Below are 22623 nucleotides of genomic sequence, written 5' to 3' on the forward strand. Positions count from 1 at the left end.
TTTTATCTAATTACACTAGAAAACCAGCAAGTTATTAATAGCAGTCATTTAAACGCGACGCCGGTGGAGAGTGGGCGAGAGATTTTTTTTTTTTGTTATCGAGCATGTGCGCCCAACACAACCAAGCATTAGTGAACAAAACAGTGCGAACGAAAACCAGAGGAAGAACCGGTGCAATCCAGTGCTGCCCTTGCCCCGGATACGGATGGATGTGAAAAGCAGCGCCGGCAGCAGCTGCCGGGTTTCCATGGCGATGCGGATGTCGGACAAAAAAACAGCGAGAAGTGGGAAACGGAGCGTGGAAACACACACGCTCAAACGTAAGAATAGAGAGGGAGAGAGAATGAGATCAAATGCGAGAATGAGCTAAGCCGGCATGTGAAGCGCAGACATGGAACCCCAGGACTTGCCACAGGAGACTGCCACCTTCAGGGGCACCTGGGAAACAAACACATACATTGCATGTGCAATTTAAGTGGAGAGGAGGCCGCATACTCGCGTCGCGCAATGTAGCTCACTGGGCGCCGCAGAGGCGACGGCATTACTGACTAAGGCGCCACTCGCCGCACGTTCAGCCGCAGCTACGTATAGCCGCCGCAGCTACGTATAGCCGGTCGCGAGCTGGACCTACTCCAGTCTCCACCTCCGGCAGTTGAATCTCCCCTTTTTCTCGTCCACGTTATGTCCGTTTTGGAGACGGCAAATTCCACACAAAGTGCCTAGCCAGAGCGAGATCCCAGATCCGAGCCTGTATGCGCTTGCTACTCACGTCAAGATGGACTCCCAGATGGTCAATGTGGCTCAAGGACTCCATGGTGCCCTCCACCAGAGCTGCACAGAGACACATTTGAAGTGGTCTGAAAGGAAAACGCAACACCTAGATAGAAAATCACAGGTAGTTACCGGAAAAGTCTTCCACCTGCGGGTCCTTCACTTCGAAGAGGAGCTCATCCTTGAACTGAGCCATCAGCCTGTCGCAGCGGACACGCGCATTCGATTTGTTCCCCTTTGCGTAACATTTCCGCGGCTCGGCCGTGGTCATACCTGGCCGACGATCCGTCGGAGGCGGAGAGCATCTCGGACACTCGGATCATTGCCATCTTGCAGAGGTCGGCGGCGGAACCTGCACGGAACCACCTTGGGTTCAGCTCGTCCGGCGGGAGCGCAACGCGAAGAAGGACCTTTACCGACCTTGCAGCACAAACGCAATGGCCTTTTTCTCCGTCCGCAAGCGAAGGGCTGACTCTTCCGAAAGGATGTGTCGCACGGGGCGCTGGCGGCCCAAGAGGGAGCGCACGAAACCTGAGCAAAAAGGACACGCCAAAGCGCTTCGTCTTGAGTTTTTGGTTTGCCGTCAAAGTCAAAGCATGGTGTTGGACTTTGGGCGGGATTGCACAAAGCGCAGAAAACAGTCGTCACAGAGGTTCTCTCACACATTCCAAAAATGTGTTTTAGTGTGCTCAAAGTCACCCGGATTGGTTGCGAAGCAGCGGCTGGCTGTATAGGAATGGGAGTGCACCAGCGCTTCTGCCTCCGTGCACAATGACTACACACTGGCGTTGCTTTCCACCACAACACACATGCGCAGCCGTGCGGCCATTTGGACACCAGCAGAGCCGTACATTCCAATAGCGGGACAATGGCTACGGCTTGCCACTAAATCCCTGCAGTATCCCTTACTGTGAGGAAAGTCATCCGGGGCACGGAACCTGAATGGCCCTTTTCCCATCAAATACGTAGGAAGTGAGCTCACAACCGCTTTGGGCCCACACAAAACCCCTCCGCTGACCCCCTGACAACTGGCACGGTGACCTTTGCGCCTGTCGTTGGGGCCCAGTGGCGCTTGGGGGGGGGCGCTTTGAGGTCGCTGACGTCGCCTATCCGGGTTGCAATAGGCTGCCCCTGCATATAATCCACGCAAGTGCACGTGTGCCGACCAAACGGGATTCCCCACACTCTCACGACCTGAGAATCTCACAAGCGGGGCCGACAATGACTAGGGCTGAAGCATTTCAATAAATACATCAACTAATTGTGCTTTCACTCCCCAAATAATATTGATACCATCAATATTTGGACCGCTCCACTTTTAAGACGAAAGGCATTCCCGGTTTTGGGATCGGTTGCGTCGCGACGATTACGTTGTGCTTTATTGTCCGTGAAAAGCAAACCAAGTGAATGAAATATTCGATGCGGCCCAGCTCGCCAGGGTAAGATGGCGTTTGCAGATTCAGCAGGAGAGCCCACTTTTTTATTAATTTTTTAGTCTCGTAGCTCTGGGCGCCCAACATTTTGCCACCGACCGAACACGTTGTCACACGGGCCACGGCTCGCTTGTTCTTTGGCTGATGTGATGTTTACAAGGGGCGCACGAAAAAAGCAGACCATTCATCAATCCACTGTGCGGCAGATGCACGGAGCGCGCGTGCAACGTGCTTCCGCTCGATTTGTAATTAGAAAAAGATTGTTACCACACTTTTGTTAGGGAGCCGTATTTTGCGAGTCAAGCGTCTCGGCGGGTGTGCTGCGTGTGCAGTTCAAGTCTAACACGCACTAAAGCGTATTGAGCTGCCGCCGCCGCCGCCGTTGATCTTGTTCTGGCCCGACGCGAGCGCATTCATTTCCTCCCTCGGCCAAAGCGGGTGCATTCATTTCCTACCCAGGGGCCAAAGCGAGGTCGGCTCCTATCGACCTCGGGGGAGAACGCCCGACGTACCTTGTTTGCGGCCCTGCCGGAGAACGCTCAGCGTGAACGCTTTCACTTTTGGGAATTCCAGGAAGAAGCCGTCTTGGAATCGGTGGGCCGCCGACATTGTCACGCCCATGGTGTTGGCCAGGCAATCGCGCCCTGTGGAGGGGCACAGACAGGGATGGGCTGCTGTCAGAAATTGGTGTAGCATCCGTTAAACTCCTCCAGCATCGTATTCGATATTCTGCATTATGTATGACGATTGGCGCCCGGCTAATCAATCAGAAGGGTGTTATTTGATCGGTTTACTTGTGCTACTCCGGATATCCATTTCTCAGATGCTAGCCGTTAGTCATTTGAAGGCATTTTGCATTGTTTGCTAGCATTGAGCTAAGTGGGACTCCACGTGTCCTTTCAATTCTTCTCCTCGCTTCTGTTTAGCTTGACACTAAAGCAAGTTCCTACTTGCTTGTCCGGATGGTCAGTATTAGCCAAAGTGCCGCCTATTGAGAGGGTTGAAGTTTACGGCCGTAACGTCGAGCTTTGTGCTCGGTTGCGTGTGTGCTCGTAGCACAGATCTGCCCGGCCCAATGACGCTTCATCTTTGTATTCCGTCTCCATGGCAACGCATCCCTCCACCGGGGGACTGCCCGGTTGAGGCTGAGCGCCGTCTATTATCTTCTCTTTTTTGATGCCTACATTTGCCACCTTCTGAGTTTGGCGATCTCTTCCGCAGTCAGGACGTACCTCACCTTTTAGCTGAAGCTCAGTCGGGATGAGCTCCAGCTCATTCCTGGCGCGAACGAGTTGAGTGTCGAGGTCGTCGGTACTAACCTTTCCCATACAAATGGAGGACACGATGCGCTTGGCTTTTTTCCGTGTCCTCTGACGCCCGCCGCGCGCTCGTGCATCCTGAATAAAAGACAAGGTGAAGATGCCTATGAATGACAGCACATCAGGAATCAAATGTTAACGTACTCAAGCGATACGTATATGGTTATCTCCTTCTGACGAAGGAACGCGTCGATAATGGAAAGTTATCAGGACAGACAGAGAGGTCGGAGCGTCCGACAGGGCGGGCAAATAAAAAGACCGCAGAACGTTGTCAGGCTTCAAGGCCGGAGTGACCTCAGAAACGAGGACGAGCAGCCCGACTGGAGCCGGTCACAGCTGGAAACGCTCAAAGTAGATTTTGCAAAATCCCGCACAGTACAAAGAACCAAATTGATGGGGAATTCAATTGGCAGATGAGCCATTCGAAAAAGGCTGCTGCTGAGCAGGCTGCGCAAAAACCTTTGAAATGACACACTTCAGACCTTTTTTCTCGTGTGTGTCCGACCCACCATTCAGAGGCTAAAAGAGCATATGCGTCGGCCTCGGCGTCACTAAAAAGGTGGACGAGCTTGCGGTCGCCGGAGAAGTGAGCCAGGAGTCGCAGCTCCAGCTGGCAGAAGCCTGAAAAGAACACGAGCACATGTTCATTTCAGCCGAATGGATGTATGTTCAAAATGAGAGGGTAACGCTACTTTGCGGATTTTCATCTATCGCGGGTGCTCCTGGAGCCAATTATCCGCCATAAACTAGGGATTACTGTACTTCGAGTACGATGATGATTATTGTTGCTTGGCTTTTGTGGGCGGCGGCGCACGGTCTTTTGTCAGTAAAATGCTCACAATACTAAATACATACAGTGAATCAAGTGCTCGGTGAAGGAACGAGCCGTGGCGGACGGCCATTTTGCGGCCAAAGGACGAGCACGTCGGACCGGTCCCGTGCAGAAGTGGGATTCCCTCCCTCCCTCCCTTCCCTTGGACAATGTGGTCGTCGGGCGCTCACAAAATGAGTGCGACCCTCACACGCCGGCCGATGTATGTTGGATCGGTACGTCACCTGCGGCGACAAAAGTCCAGCCTTCCTCCGAGACGTACACGGCACGAGGATCAACACTGGTCACAGCCGGGTCGCTTCCTGCGCAGAACAAAGTCACAGTCGGAAAGTGAAGTGCGTTCAAGTCTCATTTTCAGCAGTCTGTATTTGAATCGGCTCGGGTCCAGCAAACAATTTTGCTCCTTCTCAACCGGGTTTGAACTAGCGGTAGCGGCGATTGAATCAAACGGTCAGCGTTCACATCAATTGTTTTCACCCGCAGCGGACGTCGCCTCCGCATCCTACACCGGCCTCGACGCCGCTACGACAGCAAAACGAGTCCAGAGCGGGGCGTGAGGAAAGGGTTTGGCAAGGAGCAGGATTTGATGACAAGCAGCTTTGGCCGAGGTGCTGACGTTAGCAACGGCCGCACGTAGAGAAAAAGGGACCAGCGCGGGCGGCCCTGCAATGCGGCGGCCGCCGCCGTGTCGACAGATGTAGGGAACGCTTTGTGAACAGGTCAGTCCACTGTTGGCAAAATCACTGCGCAGCGTCACTCGCCTTGGCTGCCATTTTAGGATGGAGTCAGTGCGGTGGAGTAACATTTCAGAAACATCCATGGATAATTGTCAGCCGGCGCCAGTGTGCTCCTTACCTTGGCCGCGTGGCATCAGGGCGATCTTAAGCGGCTCTCTCGGAACGGCGTCAAAGTTCTAGATGGGTACAAACAAAACGGTGAGTATGCAACAAAAGCAAAGCAGACTTGTCTCTAATACGCCGTGTGATTGGGGTTGAATTGGGGATTTCAAAATGAAGCCAATTGACACGCTGGTCATATTCAAAGGATGGCTCGGGGCAAGGAAACGGCACAAGCGCCACTGGATGATTGCGACGCCTCTTGAAACAGCAGCAAAGGCGCGCTAATCATCGGCCTGGACACCGTGTGGTCACGTATTGACAAGGGTAGCTATTTTGCTGCCAAGGGAGCAGAAGAGAAAAGCAACGGGTCACGCCGCACGCGCGCCGAGCGGAACTCGGGCTGCAAATCCGAACCAATCATGATCTCCCCGCGCCTAGCGTTTGCGCACTAAAGAGATCATCCGGGGGAAAAGGCCCAAGGAAGAAATTCTCGGCTTCCACACCTCATTATTATTCAGCAGACATAGGGAGGGAGGGAGTGACCGAGGCAGGGTCGGTGAAAAAGGACGCAGAGGCGGGGCGTGGGCAACAAAGTGCAAATGTGCGACACGACAAATGGCTGCTCACACAGAGGCGTCAAAGAGACACAAACGGAAAGCTGACTGCGAGGACCTCGTTGAACAGACGCAACGCAGCTCAAGTGGTGTCGGGCCATTTGGTCCCATTGACTCGTCGTGGAGCGTATGCTCAGGGGGGAAAAAACAAAACAAACAAAAAAAAACACACGTGCTCACACACATTGGTATTTGCTTCACGTGGCGATTACAAAAGTAAACTCCGCACTGGCAGTAAGAGAGGTGCTGAGCTCGCAACTGGAACGTTGCGGCCACTATGACTCAGTAGCGGGTACCTACTGCGGATGGAAAAACGAATCAAGCAGGGGAGGGCGGAAGCTCGGGGGTTAGGTTTGTAAAGATCATTCTTTTTTGTGTTGTTTACTCGTTTGTATATAAGTCTTGTCACCGTGGGATAGTGGGAACGTCATTTCGATCTCTTTGTGTGTCTTGGCATGTGAAGAAATTGACAATAAAGCAGACTTTGACTTGAAAAGACTGAACACTACTTGGTATGGTCGCGCTCAATTGCTGTGGTATTATTCTCGTCGTTTCAATACTGCCCATTTATTCGGGCAGCGAGAAACAAAAGAAATGAGATCATCATCAAAACTGCCCTGCCGAATCCGATGATTCCCGTTTTTTGGATTGCGTCAGCGATGCAAGTCTCCCCCCCCCTGCTCGCATCAAGTGTTTGATGAGGAAAAAAGACCATATCCACGTTTCATGGGCAAAGCGCCGGCGTAGCGGATACGTAGCGACGCTTTCTGCACCTACTGGGTTTGCTGAGAAGAGTCTGCCGGTGACGACGCTGGTCTGCGACCATTTTGCGGAGAAGTGGCCCTGTGGAGTTTTGCAGAGTGAGCTGGAAGGGACGGGCTTTGTTTACGCCGGCAATCAAAGAAAGCCACTCACCTTAGTCAGCATGTGCACGTACGCATCGTCGACAAAGCTGGATTTGGCTCGTTTCACCTGGAGGACACAATGCGGACGTTTTTTTACGGTAAGAGGGGGAAAATGTTCTGACACGCTCATGACCCACCTCTCTGTACTCCTGAATAATCTTCGGTAGCGGATGCACGTCTTGGTACATCTGCAACTGCAGCAAAGACAGGGGAGGGGGGTCATCTTCCATTTTGCGAACTTTTTTTCCCGCCGTTTACAAACGCAGAGTTGGGCTCTACTGTTTTAGCTGATGCCGTCTCCTTCTTGCATCGGGGACTCTTCTTCTTCTTCTTTAGGTGCTCTTGTAGACGCAGTTTCTTGAAAAGAACCTGTCAAATTGAGAAAGAACATCAAAACAACGGCTGCTACCAATATTCATTTGGCCTAATAAAATTCAGATCACTGATGATGAGTATAAAAAAACACAAACAAATCAAATTGCATTTTTGGGTGTCAGGCACAACGCTGTTTTGCAACACTTTACACACGTTTGAAAGTATTGTTTCGCTTTAAAACTAAGGGGGGGGGGGAGAAATCGATAGATTTTTTTTTCTTTCTCCATTTGTCTTATGTGTAAATGTACTATACTTAAATCATATTGGGTTGGTTATCCAGTCATGCCCCAACCAACAGTCAAAAAGCCGGTGCAGAGCACATATGGAGTTACTGACGTGACGGATCTGGATGGGGCTGGTCATGAGGAAATCTTGTCCTGCGGCTACATTTGCGTCCTTCTCCAAATGGTTCATCTTCCTCTGCCGGAGACAGCAATGTGAAAGAAAACCAAATTTACGAGTGACAACCGCGCACCACCGGGCCTCGAACCCAAGTGGAGCATAGGCCAAACAAAATGGCCGGCTGAATTCCCCCCATGGGTCCTTGAGTTTTTTATGACAAAAAGAGCTTTTGTGTTGTGTTGGAGACATTTCAGACTTGAGCCCCAAATGGAAAACGTGTCTTTCCTTCATATTTAATAGCGCAAATGCATTCAACACATGGCCACCCAAATACAAGCAGCCTCAGCGGCACGAGCGTCGACCTTGACCGCTCGGCCGCAAACAACACGCGGAGACTTGCGCAAACACACACACACGACTCAGCAATTTGGCCGAAGCGTACAGCTCATGCTCCTTCTCGACGCGTGCTTGGAATTGTCACCCTGTTTGCAAAAAATAAACAAGAAAAGGACACGAGGCGGACGATGGCCGGCCGCGGAAAAGACTTTTGGCCGCTTACCTTGAGCAGGTCTGACAGATGCATCAAAGCGTCTGTGTCCATCTGGATGCGCTGGCTCTCCATGGCTGAAACAGTACAAGCAGCTTTCACAACTGTGGGATCATTGGAGAGCCAGCCCAATAACAAGCAGTTTCTCTTCATTGCTCCCCAGAAATTAACATTGACTTTTGTATGGAAACTGATGTCGAGTAATTGTCGCAACGGTGTTTCAAAAGTAATATGGAGAAAATGTGTGGATCTTTCCATCCGTTCAGATGACGTATAGCCGCCGATAACCTTTCTGCCTGTCATTTGTTTTGTCTTTGAGCTTGAAGCGTGCCCTACGTCATTTTGTCAAAGAACAGGAGATTCCCGTATCTTGCGCGTCTGTGGAAGAAAACAAATGACGCCCACGCCGGACGAGCGAGGCGTGGGGGGTGCAATTAAACAGGCGTTGCGTGTCCAGGCTGTCCGCCATTCATATTAGCGGCAATTTGGTTGCGTCGTGGAGCCCCAAAGGACGTGAATGAGTCCAATCACCTGCTAGAAATCGGAATGCATTTTCAGCTCAACGTCCGAGGAGATGCCTCCAAAGGCTTTGGGGACTGGAAGCACAGGTGAGCAAAGCCGCATGATCATTGCGAACCAGGCGTCCAAGTGTAGAGAGAGGAGGAAAGAGAGGAGAGAGAGAGAGAGAGAGAGAGAGAGAGTCTTTGTACCCGTATTTCAGCACAAAGCTTCTCATTCAAGTCGTAGAGGGAATAGAGTTCCAACAAGACCTGGGACACAGGCACAAAATGACAGTGTGGCTCACAATGACGAGATGCGCCTCGAGAGGCTTACGTACAGTGGCCGGCGTCGCGGGGGGCAGGCTTTTGCGGGTGTGTTTCCGAAAGAGGTCTGGGTAGCAGGTGCAAGGATCTTCGGGGTCCAGCAGCCAGCCCGACACCTGAGGGTCCAGGATACGGCAGCCCGACACTGGAGGAAAGAGAAAGGCACCACTGGTGAGGAGCGGTGGGCCAGTTGACATGGAATGATGCTCAACCGGCCATCACTCTAACGCAAGTCTCTCCTTAGAACGTATCTACTTTGCGGCTATTTTTGATAGTGAGCTATCGTTTTCGGGACAACCGGTGTCACGTTGCAAGCCAGAGCTATGGCTTTCAAGGTCATCTCTAGAAAAATACGACTCTCGCTCTCCCCTTGTTCAATTTGGGGAAAGATTGGACAACTTTTCATTGGGACAAAATACGTCCTTCAACTTTCTCAGAACACTCCAGCGTTTTTACGTATGTCCGTAGTGACGCACAGCCTAACCTTTGGCAACTTTGTCTGTCGTAACTGCTGTGTGGATTCTATGATTCGCTTCGAGTTCTTGTTTGCGCTACGTACCTTGTTTCCAGCTGAGGTGTTGTCTGCACAAGCGCAAAGCCGTGCTAAGCCATTCCTTGGCTCTGTAGCACACGGTGACACCGGCTCGCGAGGGCATCCGCCGCAGCACGTCTCTGTACAAAAGGCAAAATGTGCGGACCGGTGACACACGCCCACGCACAGACAAACCCGGTACCTGGTGAAAATCTGCTCTTGGGCCTGCGGCGGGTCGCGGTCCAGTCTGTGGTAGAGCAGGAGGTCGTTTTGGCCGAGCGAGCGCCTCCCGTGGCAGCCGTCCACGTCATTGACGAGAAGTAGGAGGAGGCCGCACACCGGCTGCGTGAGATTGGGTGGACTCTAGCGGAGGGACGCAAAATGTGAGCTTTTTCAGGGCGTATCGCCCGGCTCCAGAAGGACCAAATTTGCTTACCTCTTCTGACTGGAGCTGCGTGCCACCATCTTGGTACACCAGGGTAAGCAGTAGCGCCTGAGCCTGCTCAATCTTTGCCATCATCTGCATTTTCTCATCTGGGCTCAGCGTCTCGGTGCTCTTCACTTTAGGGTCCCCGGTCAAAATTGCGAGCGGCCAGTTCATTTCAGAGGTGCTGGCGCAGGCGCCGCCTCCGCCGCTGCTGCTGCTGCTGGCCCCGCTTTGTCGGGTTTCCCGGCCGGCACCGCGAGCGGAGGTCGGTTGCTGTTTAGGCCTCCGAGTGCCAGTGGCTGGTGAGGACAGACGGTTGGACTTCCGCCAAGATGATTGGCGCGGCTTCATCGCATTTTCAGAGCGCAGCGACTTGCTCTTCTGCTTCGAGGAGGAGGTCTTCTGAAAAGCAGAATGATATGAGCGCACGACCGCCTTCAACCAGAGTATTTTCATCCGTGCTGGGACTTCTGAAAAGTGTAAATGCAAAGGACTTCAAGTCTACTTCTCGCGCATTCCGCAAATAAAACCCTAGTCTTTTTCAAAGCGGCCATTTTGAACGACACTTCTGTAAAACAGCCCCACGTCCTCACTCGGCTTCTTTTCAGCGGTCTTCTCGGTGAGTAGCGGTCTCTCTGCGGCTTCCCTGAAATTGACAGAGGAGGTCAGCGCGGGTTTGTCGGCGAGCGGGTGACGTGCATACGCCAGAAGACACGCTTACCCGTATTGCTATGAGAGCGAGTCTCCATCAAGTTGGTGCAGTCTGCCAGTTGTTCTCTGGAGGGGGATTTGGCGTTGGCCTTGGAAGCGTCACCGCTGGGTTGTGCATCTCTAATCATGAAACTACACCCAGGGTGGCTCTCTTCCTTCGGCTTACGCGCACTCTCTAGAGACGTGCTCCTTTTCTCAGCATCCTCGCCGTCGTAATCTGGCCAAGTCAAGGCCTCAAAAAGATCCAGAGACGAATCCATCTCCACGTCCGCTGAAGGTTTCCCGAAGTCGGTGGTGATCTGATGGTCAGAGGTGGCGGCGCCCTCCCTGATGCGCAAGGTGAAGATGTCATTGCCCTCAACATCAGGAGGAGCACTCCCGCGAGTTGCGCCACAGCTCATAGGGTCCGTCTCTCCCATCATCACGTTTGCACTCGGTGGAGCTTCATCCAAGTCTGCTCCCGGAGGCCGGACGATTGGTACCGCGTCGTCCTTCCTCAGTCGGCAGCTTGGCCAAGTGACCGTCTCAGATTGGTCTCGGATGAGTTCATCTATCCAAGAGTAACCCAAATCAGCACCCTGATTCCGTGAATCCATCCCTGCGTCGGGTCGCGTCCGATCGAGCTCAACATCACCGCCGCCGTTGCCGTCCTTTGGAGGATTGCTGCCGAGGACACGCGTCCCAGTTGCGCCGCTGCTGGGCACCCATGACATTTTGCTGTTGTCTTCATGACATCCAAAAATGCATTTGTCACTTACCATTGCGTGACCACAGTGCCGGAGGTCGCAGCCTCCCTTTGGATGCTCGGATGCATTCCCGCCTGTATTTCTCCAAAGGCAAAATCAGGACCTAAGCGCAATCAATGAAGAACCAGAAATAATCATTAAGATTCACATCTCTCTCTCTCTCCAGAGTACAAGCAGTGTCCGTCCGTCCGTCCGTCCGTGCAGCACTGTGTACAGGACAGTGAAATATTATTTGCGCATTTTGCAGTTTCTGTGATTACGATCATCAAACACACAGAAGTAACCATAATCCCAGTGACCATAAAATGCAGCTTTTAAATATTTATCAAGGGAAAGAAACAATTCAAGCTACCTTGCACTGTGTTTAAAAGTATTAGCGGGGTTCAACTTTTACTGAGCACGCAAAAGCTTGATTGGCACTTGTTCTTCCGTCGTTACTTTTGGACAACAAAGCCAGTTCTCGTAATATTTCAACTACCGAAAGAGAAGGGAAATATTGAATGCAGCGAGTGCAGACAGCGACTGAACGGGGAGAAGACACAAAGATTCAAAGTTTTGACACCATCTGCAATAGCTTCACATCTTACTCTGACCTTGGTCGATTTCTTCTAACTGGGCCTGCAGAAAGTCCAAGAACTCCCGCTCGGCGACGGACAGGGTTCCGGTACTGGCTTTCTCCATCTTGTCTGGGCTTTTGTTTGTTGATTTTGATCTACAACAGAATTCAAATGCACCTTTATTACCAACGCGTCAAAAACACAAGGACGTTGTCACGCTGTTGCAAAACTAGATACATAAAAAGATGTTGGATGGATGGAAGGAACATGATGTGAAAAATTTCAAAACTATCCATTTCTTTGAATAATTCTTTATTTAGACAACGTTTTCCATTGGTCTATTCCCGTCTGCTCGTCAGGAGCCGTCTGCGCTCCAGGTCCTCAAGTGCGCTCTGCAGGAGTTGGACATCCAAGTGGAAGCGGATGTAGAGCTCTCTCTCGTGTCTGAGGAGGGAATTGCACTCCAGCTGGAGGTGCTTCGTGTTGATCTTGCCTTTGATTTCATGGACGGCTTCTTGTAAACGCTCCAAACACGATTCTGCTTCTCGGAGTTTTTCCATCAACTCCTGTGGGCAGAGGATGGCGATTAAACGTGTGACATAAGTGTTCATAGCTGGACCTAGCTTTTGGGATTTTCAATGTGGCTCAAAAGAGGAAGCGCAATGTGCCACCAGCTTACTACTGTATATGCACAAACAGTCCAACTCTCACATGCAGATTTGGTCCGCAATGCACTGCTGTTTGGTGGTGAGGAGGAGAACATGGAATAAAAGCAACCCACCTGCGCATGGGGACACAGCAGCTCCCGGTCAGCAGTGGCCACAGGACAACTTACACGCAGCTCCTGGAACTCCGAGGACACGGCCTCGCGAAGGGCCTCGCAGTGGCCCTGAACCTGAGCCACTGTGAAGTCCTGGTCCCGGCTGACCGCTGTCAGCGCTTGATGGGACGCCTGGAGGTTGTTTGCCAAGCCGCACGCAGCCTGCTTGAGCGCCTCGTATGTCTGAAAAGGTTCTACTCTCCCACGGGACGAATGGTGCTCGAGGAGGAGCCGCAGGAGTCTGAGGGGGAAAATGAGAAGACTGCTCCATTACTGAAGCCTAAGCGTTGTGCGAGCATACAACTGAGCTGGGTCCCAAAACTCGGACTTATAACATCCTACTTTGACGCCGTCTCGGTATCAAGGAGCTGTGAAAAATAGCCGTTTGCCACCATATTGTGAAATCTAGTAGTCACTACAAAGTATGATGGAGATGAAGTTTGGTCTAAATAAAAAAAATGGTGCTTTGCTGCCATCTGCAGACCATTTGATACCTTCAATTAAAAAATCCTTTCAGGAAGAAATGGCTAACAATGGGGAGCCGCAACGCCCACAGTGGACGCACTGTTTTTATGTCACAGTGCAAAAATTGTGCAAGACGTACAAGATGATGCAAAAGGCCTGGCTAACCAGGGTGCAAGAAAGTTGCTTCGACGCGTTACCTGCGGAACGTGGCGTCCTTGCTGGTGACGATGGGGTTCGGCCTGGTGTTTAACGCCAACTCGGGATGCGCCAGAGCGCCCAATCTGAGGGACGCGGCGTCGCGTTCTTCGACAAGCCTGCTGTTGACGTTTGCTAGACGATTCAGGCACGCTCGCCACTCTCGTAACTCAATCTGCTGAGCCAAGTGCAGGACGTCGAAGGAGGCCTTCTGGCGGAGGAGATGATCACGTACCTGGTAAGAAATTTGACAGCCATTTTATTGGTTGTTGTTTTTTTTTTTTTTTTTAATGTCACCAGCACAGGGGAGAGTCACTGAAGCTAAAGCGACAGCTGCCAAATATGTAGTATGCATTTTTATAAATCAGGATATGGATCCCAAAGCATTACAAAAGGGCTAGTAGATGGCTTGCCAATCCGCAGCCTTCATCATATTCGATCTGGTCCTTTGGAAGAATGCTGTAGTGCAAACACGAGAGGTCCTTGTGTTCACAAACCTCATCCAGTTGGCTGGCGAGATCGCTCTGTAGAGCCAGTTGCAGGGCCAAGTCTGCCTTCAGCACCGGCACGACGAACAGCCGGGCGGACTCCCGAAGGACCGGGGACACCGGTCCGTGGAGCTGAACTTCCATCTCCGCCTCCACGGCTTGCAATTCCATCCTAGACGCCACCTCGCGCACACGAAGCGAGGCCGGGTTGGCGATACGCTGCTGGGGTAAAGCGGTCGACACGAGAGGTGACGCCCACGCACCGAATCGTCCGATACGCTCTTGTCGCGGCGCTCCGCGTTTACCTGGACGCTCGCCAACTTCTCAGAAAGCCAGTCGCGCCCGGCCTTGACGCTCGCCTCCTCTGCTGTGGCTTGCATCAGTTGGTGCTGGGTCGTGATGTGCACCAACTCAAGTCTGGCCACATGGGTCCTCTTTTGCGCCGCTTCACTCTTTTTCTTATCCTCCTCTTTCTCTTCTCCTTGACAAGAGCTGAGGTCCAACCCCTGGAAACTTTCTGAGGAGGAGGTGTCAACAAGGTCCGCGAAGAAGTGATTCCGAGCGAAAGCGGCGAGCGTTTTGGTGTTGAGCTCCTCTTGGCGAAGATACGGATCGAGAGAGAGCTGAGAAAGAAGAGGCTCGCGCTTTCTGCCGGCGGATGCCTGCGCCGCTTCCGGCTGAACGGACAGGTGCCACGAACGTCAGCTCGCCCGCCTTGTCTGCGAGGCTTTGGAGCTCAGCGTTGGTGTTGGCGTTCTCGGCTTCCAGAGAAGCGCTAGCCTCCTTTAGCCGGGACGCAGCCCGTTCCAGTTCGGCGGCGAGCCGGAGGTCCACATCCGCACCGGAAGCGGCCACGGCCTGCAGCCTCTTGAGGCGCTGCTGCTTCAGAGCCTTCTCCTTCATCAACGCCTGAAACTCCCCTTCCAAATCTTCTACAGTGACGCACTCCTCGGCTGAACTGCTCTCTTTGAATGGTCCGATGGTTTTCAGGACCTTGTCTAAGGCTGCTTGGTCCAAGATGGGCATGCCGGACTTCTGGAGCTCTCGATAAGCCCGCACTTCCTCTGTGGTCAAAACATTGCTCTGGTTCAGGCTCTGACAGACAAAACGCAAGAAGTGCAGGTTTTCCGGAGAACCGTTGAACATCCAGTCGAACTCGGAGGGCTCCAGAGAGGCTGCGTCGGGATAGCCCAGTCGAGCCATGGCCCTCCACAAAATGCCCACCGCTTAACATGTGCGCTCGCATTATCTTGTTGTTGTGCAACTGGAAGGGAACAAGGATGTTTACAAGGCTTGTTAACTTGAGTTTTTCCTTCCAATCCTACCCAGCACATTTAAAAACAACAGAAGCCAACCGACGTGCGGCACATGAGGTCTTCTTGTGGCGCTGAGGCTAAACATCTTGATTCGATTGTTCCATAGATGTAATCATTTTTCTATGACCATTAGATTTTGTTGCGTTGGTGATGAATTAGAAACGGCAGACGCAATTGGCAGTGTCTCTTTGGGACATGGGATTAGCAAGGTAGCTTGAGGTATGCCTTTAGCTTGCTTTCCCTTCTCTAAGACACTCTTTGCACGAATGAGTTGATTTCATTGAAGACTGCCACGTCCGATCACAGAGTAGGAATCCTGGAGACGAGCGTTCGACTTTCTTCCGCAACCCTCGCAGAGAAGGCTCCACAGCTGTGTCTCCATCTTTCTAGCATAGCATATAGAAGGCAGCTTCCTGGTATTTACTCTTAGCATAGCGAGCATCAAAATAAAGAACTGGAAAAATAGCTGTAGAGATACACCAAATGTCAAAGTGATGAAACACAACTCACAATTTCAATCGGGTTCCCGCAGGTTCGCAAGCAGCCACTCGAAGGCGGCCGCGGACTTGAAACGCGCGCCTAAGCCTGAACGTCATCAACAGAGGACACTGTCGACATGATGACGTACGCGTGCTTTCAGCCAATCGCGTGCGAGCCAAACATTTTAGTTTCCGCCCATCTTTTATAGTCGTCTGCCTCAAATTAAAATCGCCGCAATACCCAAGTTGGAAAGGGCGCCTACTGTCCTCGTCCTACAGTCGACAATAACTGGTAAGGGAGAATGGCAAAGTCGAAATGTATTCTTCTTTATGAATTTTACGAGGAAGCTGCTAAATCACATGTTCTAGCGCTCCAAATGCCCCGCAGTCTTTTTTAATTCAAGAATTCACTTGAAACGAACTCGGCAACAATTGCATTCCGCATCGGAGAATATTTGCTCGAATACGGGATATGAAGAACACCACGAGTTTAACTCAAGGGTGTGCAGACTTTTGTTCTCAAGGGCCACATGGGGTTTTGAAGAGGCCAGTCGGGCCGTGTAATTTGTAGAGTAGGTAAAACTAAATACGTCGAGTAAAGGTTTAAATCGGAGTAAAACAGCTTTGTAATAAATTCATCATCCGTATTTTCTTAATATTAATGTCATTATTTTTTCAATTAACGGCAAAGTTCTTCATTGTGGGAAAGCTTATTTATTACAGTGAAAAACGTAAAATGATTTAGCACACCACTTTTGTATTTGATGTAAACTGGTGATTTTTGTTCTAAAAAAAAAATCTGGCTCTTTTTAAAATTGTACTTGAGTATTTTAATTATAACTAAACAGTTAAGTGAATAAAAAACGTATTAACGGTTTATGATACCAAAATGATGCTTATTTCCTGATCGCAAGTACGATCCATTTATCTCTAATCACCCAAATATTTTATGAAAGAAAAAGCATGTACAATCGTTAAAATTGTAACTATTTTCTATAGTCGGTGAAGTACTTTACGGATGAGCAATATTCATCCATCCATTTTCCAAACTGCTTCTCCTTACGAGGTTCGCCGGAGCCTATCTCGGCTGACTTTGGGCAGTAGGCGGGGGACACCCCGAACCGTAGCAAGGCCAACGCAAGGCACACGAGAAAAACCAATCATTCGCAATTTGGAGTGAAACGCTTATCTAAAATGGTCATTTTATCCTTAATGACTTGCGAACATTAAATAATCATCTCGTTGATAAACATTGCGTTTGCCCGGGTTGAAACAGCAACCTCCCCGATCGTATTTTCGGCATGACATTTTAACGTGGTCCATCCAGGTGCTGACCCAAACGCCCAACCATGGTTCGAGCTAAGACGTGGACCCTGAGCAAATATTTCCAAGGCTTTCCCAAGGAAAGCGACTTCCAGCTCAAAGCGGAGGAGCTCCCCGAGCCTAAAGATGGACGTACGGCCATTTTGTTGTTGTTTTCACGTTCAACTATCAAACTGCAGTCTTTCCGTCTTATTGCCTTTTGTGTTCCGTTTGTTTTGTTTCAGAGGTGCTTTTGGAGGCCTTGTTTCTGAGTGTTGACCCTTACATGAGGTCAGTGAAAAGAAACCCGCTTTAAAAAGTTCCAAGTTTAGAATTCATTCTAGGGAGACTTTCAAACATTTTTAAATCTTATAACATTTTAATATAAATATTATATTATTGATTATAATACAAATGAATTTATTGCTGATGTTGGTCACAAAATAATGTGGAATAATGATTTCAGTTTCATCATTTGCAATCGGATGTTTTTTTCCTACTTTGAAATTCTTTCTAACGCGATTTGAAAGTCTGCGTTGCCAAATGTAATAAAGTCACTTCTTGTCTGCTCAGGCCTTTTAGCCGCGTTCGCATGAAAGAAGGAGACGTGATGATCGGAACTCAAGTGGCCAAGTAAGGAGCAGAGAGACGACATCGTGCACATGTGCAGCCGCAGAGCAACAAACAGGACAGACTGACTGACTGACTCACTGGGATGGAATGGCAATGTTTAGGATGAGTCACTCACGTCTTCAAAGTTCTCCTGGCTTTGTTGTCGTGTAGGGTGATCCAGAGCAAAAACGCAGCGTTTCCCGTAGGGGCCCACGTCGTGGGCCGCGGCGGATGGAGAACACACACCGTGTCGGACGGCTCCGACCTCATCCCGGTCATGCCCGATTGGCCTCGGGACGTTTCGTTGTCTTTGGCTCTTGGCATCGTGGGCATGCCTGGGTAAGGAAGGGAGGGAGGGATGGATGAAGGTAGTTGTTGTCAAACATCTTGCGGCAAACGCAAAAGCAAGTCACGATTCCGTCGCAACAACGTATTGCACAAAGTAGAAATGGAACGTGTCCGCCGAGACAAAGGTGCAGTTAGCTTCGATCTGTGACTTGAACGCGGCCGTTTTGTAGCTGTGACCCTGAAGTTGAAACCAGTGAGGAGCGTCGCGTCACGTCACGTCACACATAGAAAGATACCAAAACGTTGTGTAGGTTAGGCTAGCAGTCTAAGAACAGTATCTTGTTCCGTATCCGACACAAAAGAACTCTTTTCTGGCTGGCGTCTATCCAATCGTTCAACTGCGACTATACGGTATCATTGCAAGCGTTGAAGGAAAAAGGCGAGCCGGATCCTTACCTACTGCACATCCTCTCGGTCACCAGGCTGACTGCTCTGTACGGAATCGAAGAAGTCCTGGAGCTGAAATCGGGCGAGACGTTGCTGGTGAACGCGGCGGCGGGGGCGGTGGGCTCGGTGGCGGGGCAGATAGCCAAAATGAAGGGCTGCAAGGTGGTGGATTCGCGGGCCTCCGACGCCAAGGTGGCCTTCCTCAAAGAGCTGGGCTTCGACGAGGCCTTCAACTACAAAACGGTGGGCTCCCTGGAGGAAGCTCTGAGGAAGGCCGCTCCCGATGGATACGACTGCTTTTTCGAAAACGTGAGCCGACGACCGCGCTTCCTGCCCTCGCGTTTCTGTTGCTCCTCATGTTTTTAGGACTGACTACTCTTCAGGTGGGAGGCCCTTTCTCCAGCGTCGCCATGTCACAGATGAAAGATTTTGGAAGAATCGCCGTGTGTGGAAGTATATCCACCTACAATGACACCGAGGCGCAGACAGGTACGCACACGCGCGCTTGTGTTTTCATTTAAAGGAACGCAATTTCACTAGAGGGCGCCATTGTCCTTTGAGAAACTGAGCGGCCGTTTGAGAGGAAGCTGGTCGTTTCTGTTCTTTGGGGAGTTTCAACAAAATATTTCATTGCATTTTTTGGTCAATACATTTATCACCAAGGTCATTTAAAAGCAGATTTCTGCTTTCCGTGGGGGAACTAGGCCAGGCCATGATGAGCATATAACTGGACAAAACGTGGCCTCATGTGGCCCGCAGGCCTTATTTGGCGAGCCCCACCGTGGGGAGCCATTTTGAGCTTGTATCTGTCGCTCCGACAGGCCCGTATCCTCAAATGACCATGATCGTCAAGCAGCTCAAGATGGAGGGCTTCATGCAAAGCAGATGGGAACCAAAGCACCCAGAGTCCCTCAGGAGGCTCATGGCCTGGTTGAAAGAGGTTCGTGGAGGGAGGAAAAACACGTCACCGTTGGACTTGCCGGCATTGTTCCTCCCTGCAAACAAACGGCTGCTTTTGGTTTCCGTCTCGCAAACAAACGGCTGCTTTTTGTTTCCGTCTTCCAGGGTAAACTGCAGAGCCGCGAACACGTCACCAAAGGCTTTGAAAACATGCCGGCGGCTTTCATGGGAATGCTGCGAGGAGAAAACATCGGCAAGGCTATCGTGGCAGTCTGATGTGAAGACACCAAGTGATGGAAACCACACAAGTCGCAAGAATGACAACGCAACTTTTTCTCTCTGATGTATTGAGCATTTAAAAAGGAATAAATCATGTGCAGGTTTTGGCAGCCTCGCAATACCGATGATGCGATTGGCAGCAATGATAGCCTGAAGTCTTTTGCATATGCCTTGCCTTCTTGTTTTTACTTTTGTGTATATTGTGTACTATGTCTGGTCACCGTGGGATAGTGGGAAACGTCATTTCGATCTCTTTGTGTGTCTTGACATGTGAAGAAATTGACAATAAAGCAGACTGACACAAGCTTGACACATGACGGGGGGGGCAGGGGAGTCTGGTACGCAGCCAAATTGTTGCCCAGATCCCAGGTTTTTGTGATATTAAAATCATTTTAAATTCCAAGGTACTGTATAAACTATTCAATAGACTACTAAGTAAAAAACAATGGCGCAAGACTGACATTACAAAGAGCTGAACATCAACAATTTCCTAAACGTGGGGGTAAACTTTATTGTGGTCTGAAGAGACCCATTCTAAATCTAAAAGGTATGTTTGGCTCTAACAAGATACATTTATCGTGTCTTACTCCGACAGTCTGTTAAATCCAATTAAATAGCACGGCGATTGAAGATGAAGGCCTCCCCGCTCAAGTGGGCCAACCCTTTATTTTTGCCTGATTTGAATCTGAATGGCGGTCGCGAGAGCCTCGTCGCCACGGTTACCAAAGATGCTCTTCATTTATTAATGTTAGTGAACCACTTGGTTATGTGGTTGGTCGGGCACCACCGTCCTTTCATATAGTGAGATATTTCTACTACTACACGTGTAGGGTTCAGTTCAGAGACAAACACAAATGATACAAATAGTCTCGAAGCGTAACACCATTGCGTGGATTAGGTTGACATCATGTGAAAAACAGAATGAAGCTCATAAAACATCGAGTGTGTTTTAAAAGCTCTCGGCATGTGCGTGTAAGTAAGCACTCAACGTTTATTTTGGTGGTTGCACTTACCCCTTCTATTTTGAAAAGAATCACACGACTTCCTCATGTGCTTGTGTTGAGCTTGCCGCAGGGAGGAGCGTGTTGCGTACAAACCGCCGTAACGGCACACAAGACGAGTCATTTCCACTTGGCCGGCCTTCAAGCGTTTTGCAAAAGTGAACTAGCTGCCTTGCCTTGCCCATTTCCCCCAGCAACAATCGCCATGGGTTTGATCAACATTCAAAGCTTGGTAAGTTGGCTCGGTTTCCGGGTATTTGAAAGCCCAAACCATCATCATTTGGCATGTCTCCACGATTGTTCCCACCCTTTGCTCGAAGGTTGGAACAGTTCACTTGTGTGTGGACTTTGTAACATATTAACTACTGAAGTAATGGTTGGGACCTCGAATCGACATCGTTACAGAAAGAACGACAGAACGATAAAAAAAAAAAAAGGCTCAAGGTACATCGCTAATGGTGAACCTGAAAATAGTGACCGATTGGGCAGAGTTAACGGAGCTAACTCGCGGGGCCATCCATTGGCTTGACAGAGCCGGCCGGCCGGCCGCTATCGAAGCTAATGCTAATGCCACCTTCTTCGGCAAACAAGGATGGCGTCACACCTACATTTCCGGACACCGCAATTCCAATCCAAAGGACGTTAACGACAAGAATAAAAGTTACATTGGAGTATTTTGGATCAGTGAAAAGTAACGTCGGATTCAATAAAATTGTCGAGCTGGTGAGGCGGGAAAACGGGCTACTGTAATTTGCCCCTCCAAAGAAACTTGACGAGTCAACTACAATAGGCGCTACAAATGTGCGATTTGTTTTTTTTTTCTTTCTTCCAACTCACCTCATTAACTTTTGAGTTCGTCTCACTCGAGTGGTTGCCTTGGCTCGATTTCGGGTGGTTTTTTCCTCAGCGATGTTCCCTTCGTCCAATTTCGGACTAATTCTGTTCAAATGGAGCTCGAACCTGGTCATCACCTGATGCTGACGTCATGCTGCGTTCGCGGTCAGCGGGACAAGTCGAACGGTCGTTTGTGCTGTTGAATTGTTTGCCCTGCTACGATACCCCCCGATTTCTGCTCCCCAGGAAGAGTTTGAGGATTACCTGAATAACAGCGGAAACAAGCTGATTGTGGTGGACTTCACAGCAAGTTGGTGTGGACCCTGTAAAATGATCGGCCCTGTTTTTGAAGTGAGCCAACAATGTCTCTTCTGTTCAATGTTGTCTCTTCTGTTCAATGTTGTGCGTCGTGATGTGATGGCTAAACTAAAGGGTGAGGGTGGATTCCCTTGCAGGCAGCGTCGAAAGACCCGGACTACGCACATGTGATTTTCCTCAAAGTGGATGTGGATAAGTGTCAGGTACGCTCGCTAGAAGCAGGAAGGGTGGCCAAAAGCCCTCAAACATCTTAGCTGTGGTCATGAGGAAAGTGGCGAAACTTCCTCCGCTGAAGTGTCATTAGCAGCTTGAGCTTTTACATCGACTTCCTGTTGTGTATCAAGGCTCGCCGCCATCTTTCATTATTATTTTTAAATCAGGGATGAATTGTATTGTTTTTGACTGACTTGGACTTTGTGCTTTTCAGGAGGTGAGCTCAAAATGCGACATCAACTGCATGCCCACATTCCACTGTTACAGGAATGGAAAGAAGGTAAGCATAACACTTTTGATGTCATCTTGTGGAATTTGAAATTCCTCAATGTTCTGTTTTTGTTCCTACTTTTTACAGCAAGCTGAGTTCTCTGGGGCCAATGTTGAAAAACTCAAGGAATTGATCAAATCACAAAGTAAACAACAGTAACCATCTTTATTCCACCCAGCATGAATTCAGTGCATGTCTTGTGTGTGTGTGTGTGTTGGAACAAGTGACAAGAACGTCGCTTCAATAAAACATTGGCCCGAGTTGCTCGGAAATGATTTCCGCTGTGGATTTAATCACTGGTAACTCTTTTTGTCATCACAAATGCATCACACCTACCAAGTGTGTCAAAAGCAAATACAGCCATTTATGCTTTAATTCAATTTAAAAAAAAAAAAAAAAAAAGTTACTTTACATAGACTGGACAAACATACATCATTTGTACAAGTGTGTGTGTATATATAGCAGCGTATGTTCAATACTGTTGTTTCTTAATAATGAAAAAAAATACAGCTTTATATTACAAATGGGTTCTTGCTTTGTGAGGAAGTCCCCTGCCAACAGGGGCCAGAGAAATGTTTAGAAGTGATAGTATCCCGACCTCCGTTTCCTTCAACGACAGAG

The 22623-nt window shown here is 49.9% G+C and overlaps 6 protein-coding genes across 16 annotated transcripts in view; 2 read left to right on the top strand and 4 right to left on the bottom strand.

Moving 5' to 3' along the window:
• Positions 1–22623, bottom strand: part of LOC119128357 — a 252135-nt gene that overhangs the window by 15193 nt on the left and 214319 nt on the right. The window lies entirely within an intron of this gene.
• On the bottom strand, positions 400–21447 carry poln (polymerase (DNA directed) nu). Of its 7 annotated transcripts, XM_037260729.1 has the most exons (19): positions 8816–8836; positions 8688–8747; positions 8509–8573; positions 7990–8054; positions 7425–7508; positions 6993–7082; positions 6851–6907; positions 6724–6780; positions 6586–6651; positions 5211–5268; positions 4580–4657; positions 4033–4144; positions 3524–3601; positions 2717–2848; positions 1192–1302; positions 1045–1123; positions 904–971; positions 770–831; positions 400–438 (listed from the first exon to the last, which is right to left on the bottom strand). In XM_037260729.1, exons 4-17 carry the CDS (start codon positions 8050–8052, stop codon positions 948–950), a joined length of 1089 nt encoding a protein of 362 aa, XP_037116624.1. In that variant the 5' UTR covers positions 8053–8054; positions 8509–8573; positions 8688–8747; positions 8816–8836; the 3' UTR covers positions 400–438; positions 770–831; positions 904–947. The 7 variants fall into 7 exon arrangements, with proteins under 7 accessions (XP_037116624.1, XP_037116625.1, XP_037116620.1 ...); XM_037260730.1 differs by lacking the exon at positions 7425–7508; XM_037260725.1 differs by lacking the exons at positions 400–438; positions 770–831; positions 904–971; ... (9 more) ...; positions 6851–6907; positions 6993–7082 and adding exons at positions 9361–9473; positions 9536–9696; positions 9770–10162; ... (3 more) ...; positions 11805–11929; positions 21204–21447 and having other exon boundaries at positions 7490–7508; positions 8816–8946.
• haus3 (HAUS augmin-like complex, subunit 3) lies at positions 12070–14993 on the bottom strand. The gene is given in 7 exon segments (XM_037260732.1): positions 12070–12340; positions 12556–12835; positions 13257–13489; positions 13752–13961; positions 14048–14429; positions 14431–14948; positions 14950–14993. Coding segments are annotated over 7 exon segments (1890 nt in total). The 5' UTR covers positions 14989–14993; the 3' UTR covers positions 12070–12112.
• Positions 15683–19398, top strand: LOC119128404 (prostaglandin reductase 1-like). Of its 2 annotated transcripts, XM_037260783.1 has the most exons (9): positions 15683–15829; positions 16865–16992; positions 17085–17130; positions 17413–17472; positions 17623–17790; positions 18222–18495; positions 18570–18675; positions 19008–19126; positions 19252–19398. In XM_037260783.1, the coding sequence occupies exons 2-9, from the start codon at positions 16887–16889 to the stop codon at positions 19360–19362; spliced, it is 990 nt and encodes a 329-aa protein (XP_037116678.1). In that variant the 5' UTR covers positions 15683–15829; positions 16865–16886; the 3' UTR covers positions 19363–19398. The 2 variants fall into 2 exon arrangements, with proteins under 2 accessions (XP_037116678.1, XP_037116679.1); XM_037260784.1 differs by lacking the exon at positions 17623–17790.
• On the top strand, positions 20421–22277 carry txn (thioredoxin). The gene is made up of 5 exons (XM_037260812.1): positions 20421–20598; positions 21447–21551; positions 21656–21721; positions 21946–22011; positions 22090–22277. Exons 1-5 carry the CDS (start codon positions 20572–20574, stop codon positions 22159–22161), a joined length of 336 nt encoding a protein of 111 aa, XP_037116707.1. The 5' UTR covers positions 20421–20571; the 3' UTR covers positions 22162–22277.
• Positions 22149–22623, bottom strand: part of svep1 (sushi, von Willebrand factor type A, EGF and pentraxin domain containing 1) — a 29464-nt gene continuing 28989 nt past the window's right edge. For both annotated transcript variants that reach the window (XM_037260671.1, XM_037260670.1), the window contains one exon: positions 22149–22609. In XM_037260671.1, the coding sequence (XP_037116566.1) occupies positions 22579–22609 (31 nt within the window). In that variant the 3' untranslated portion in view covers positions 22149–22578. The remainder of the gene's footprint in view (positions 22610–22623) is intronic.

Source organism: Syngnathus acus, chromosome 10, assembly GCF_901709675.1.
Source record: "Syngnathus acus chromosome 10, fSynAcu1.2, whole genome shotgun sequence".
Taxonomy (NCBI): Eukaryota; Metazoa; Chordata; class Actinopteri; order Syngnathiformes; family Syngnathidae; genus Syngnathus; species Syngnathus acus.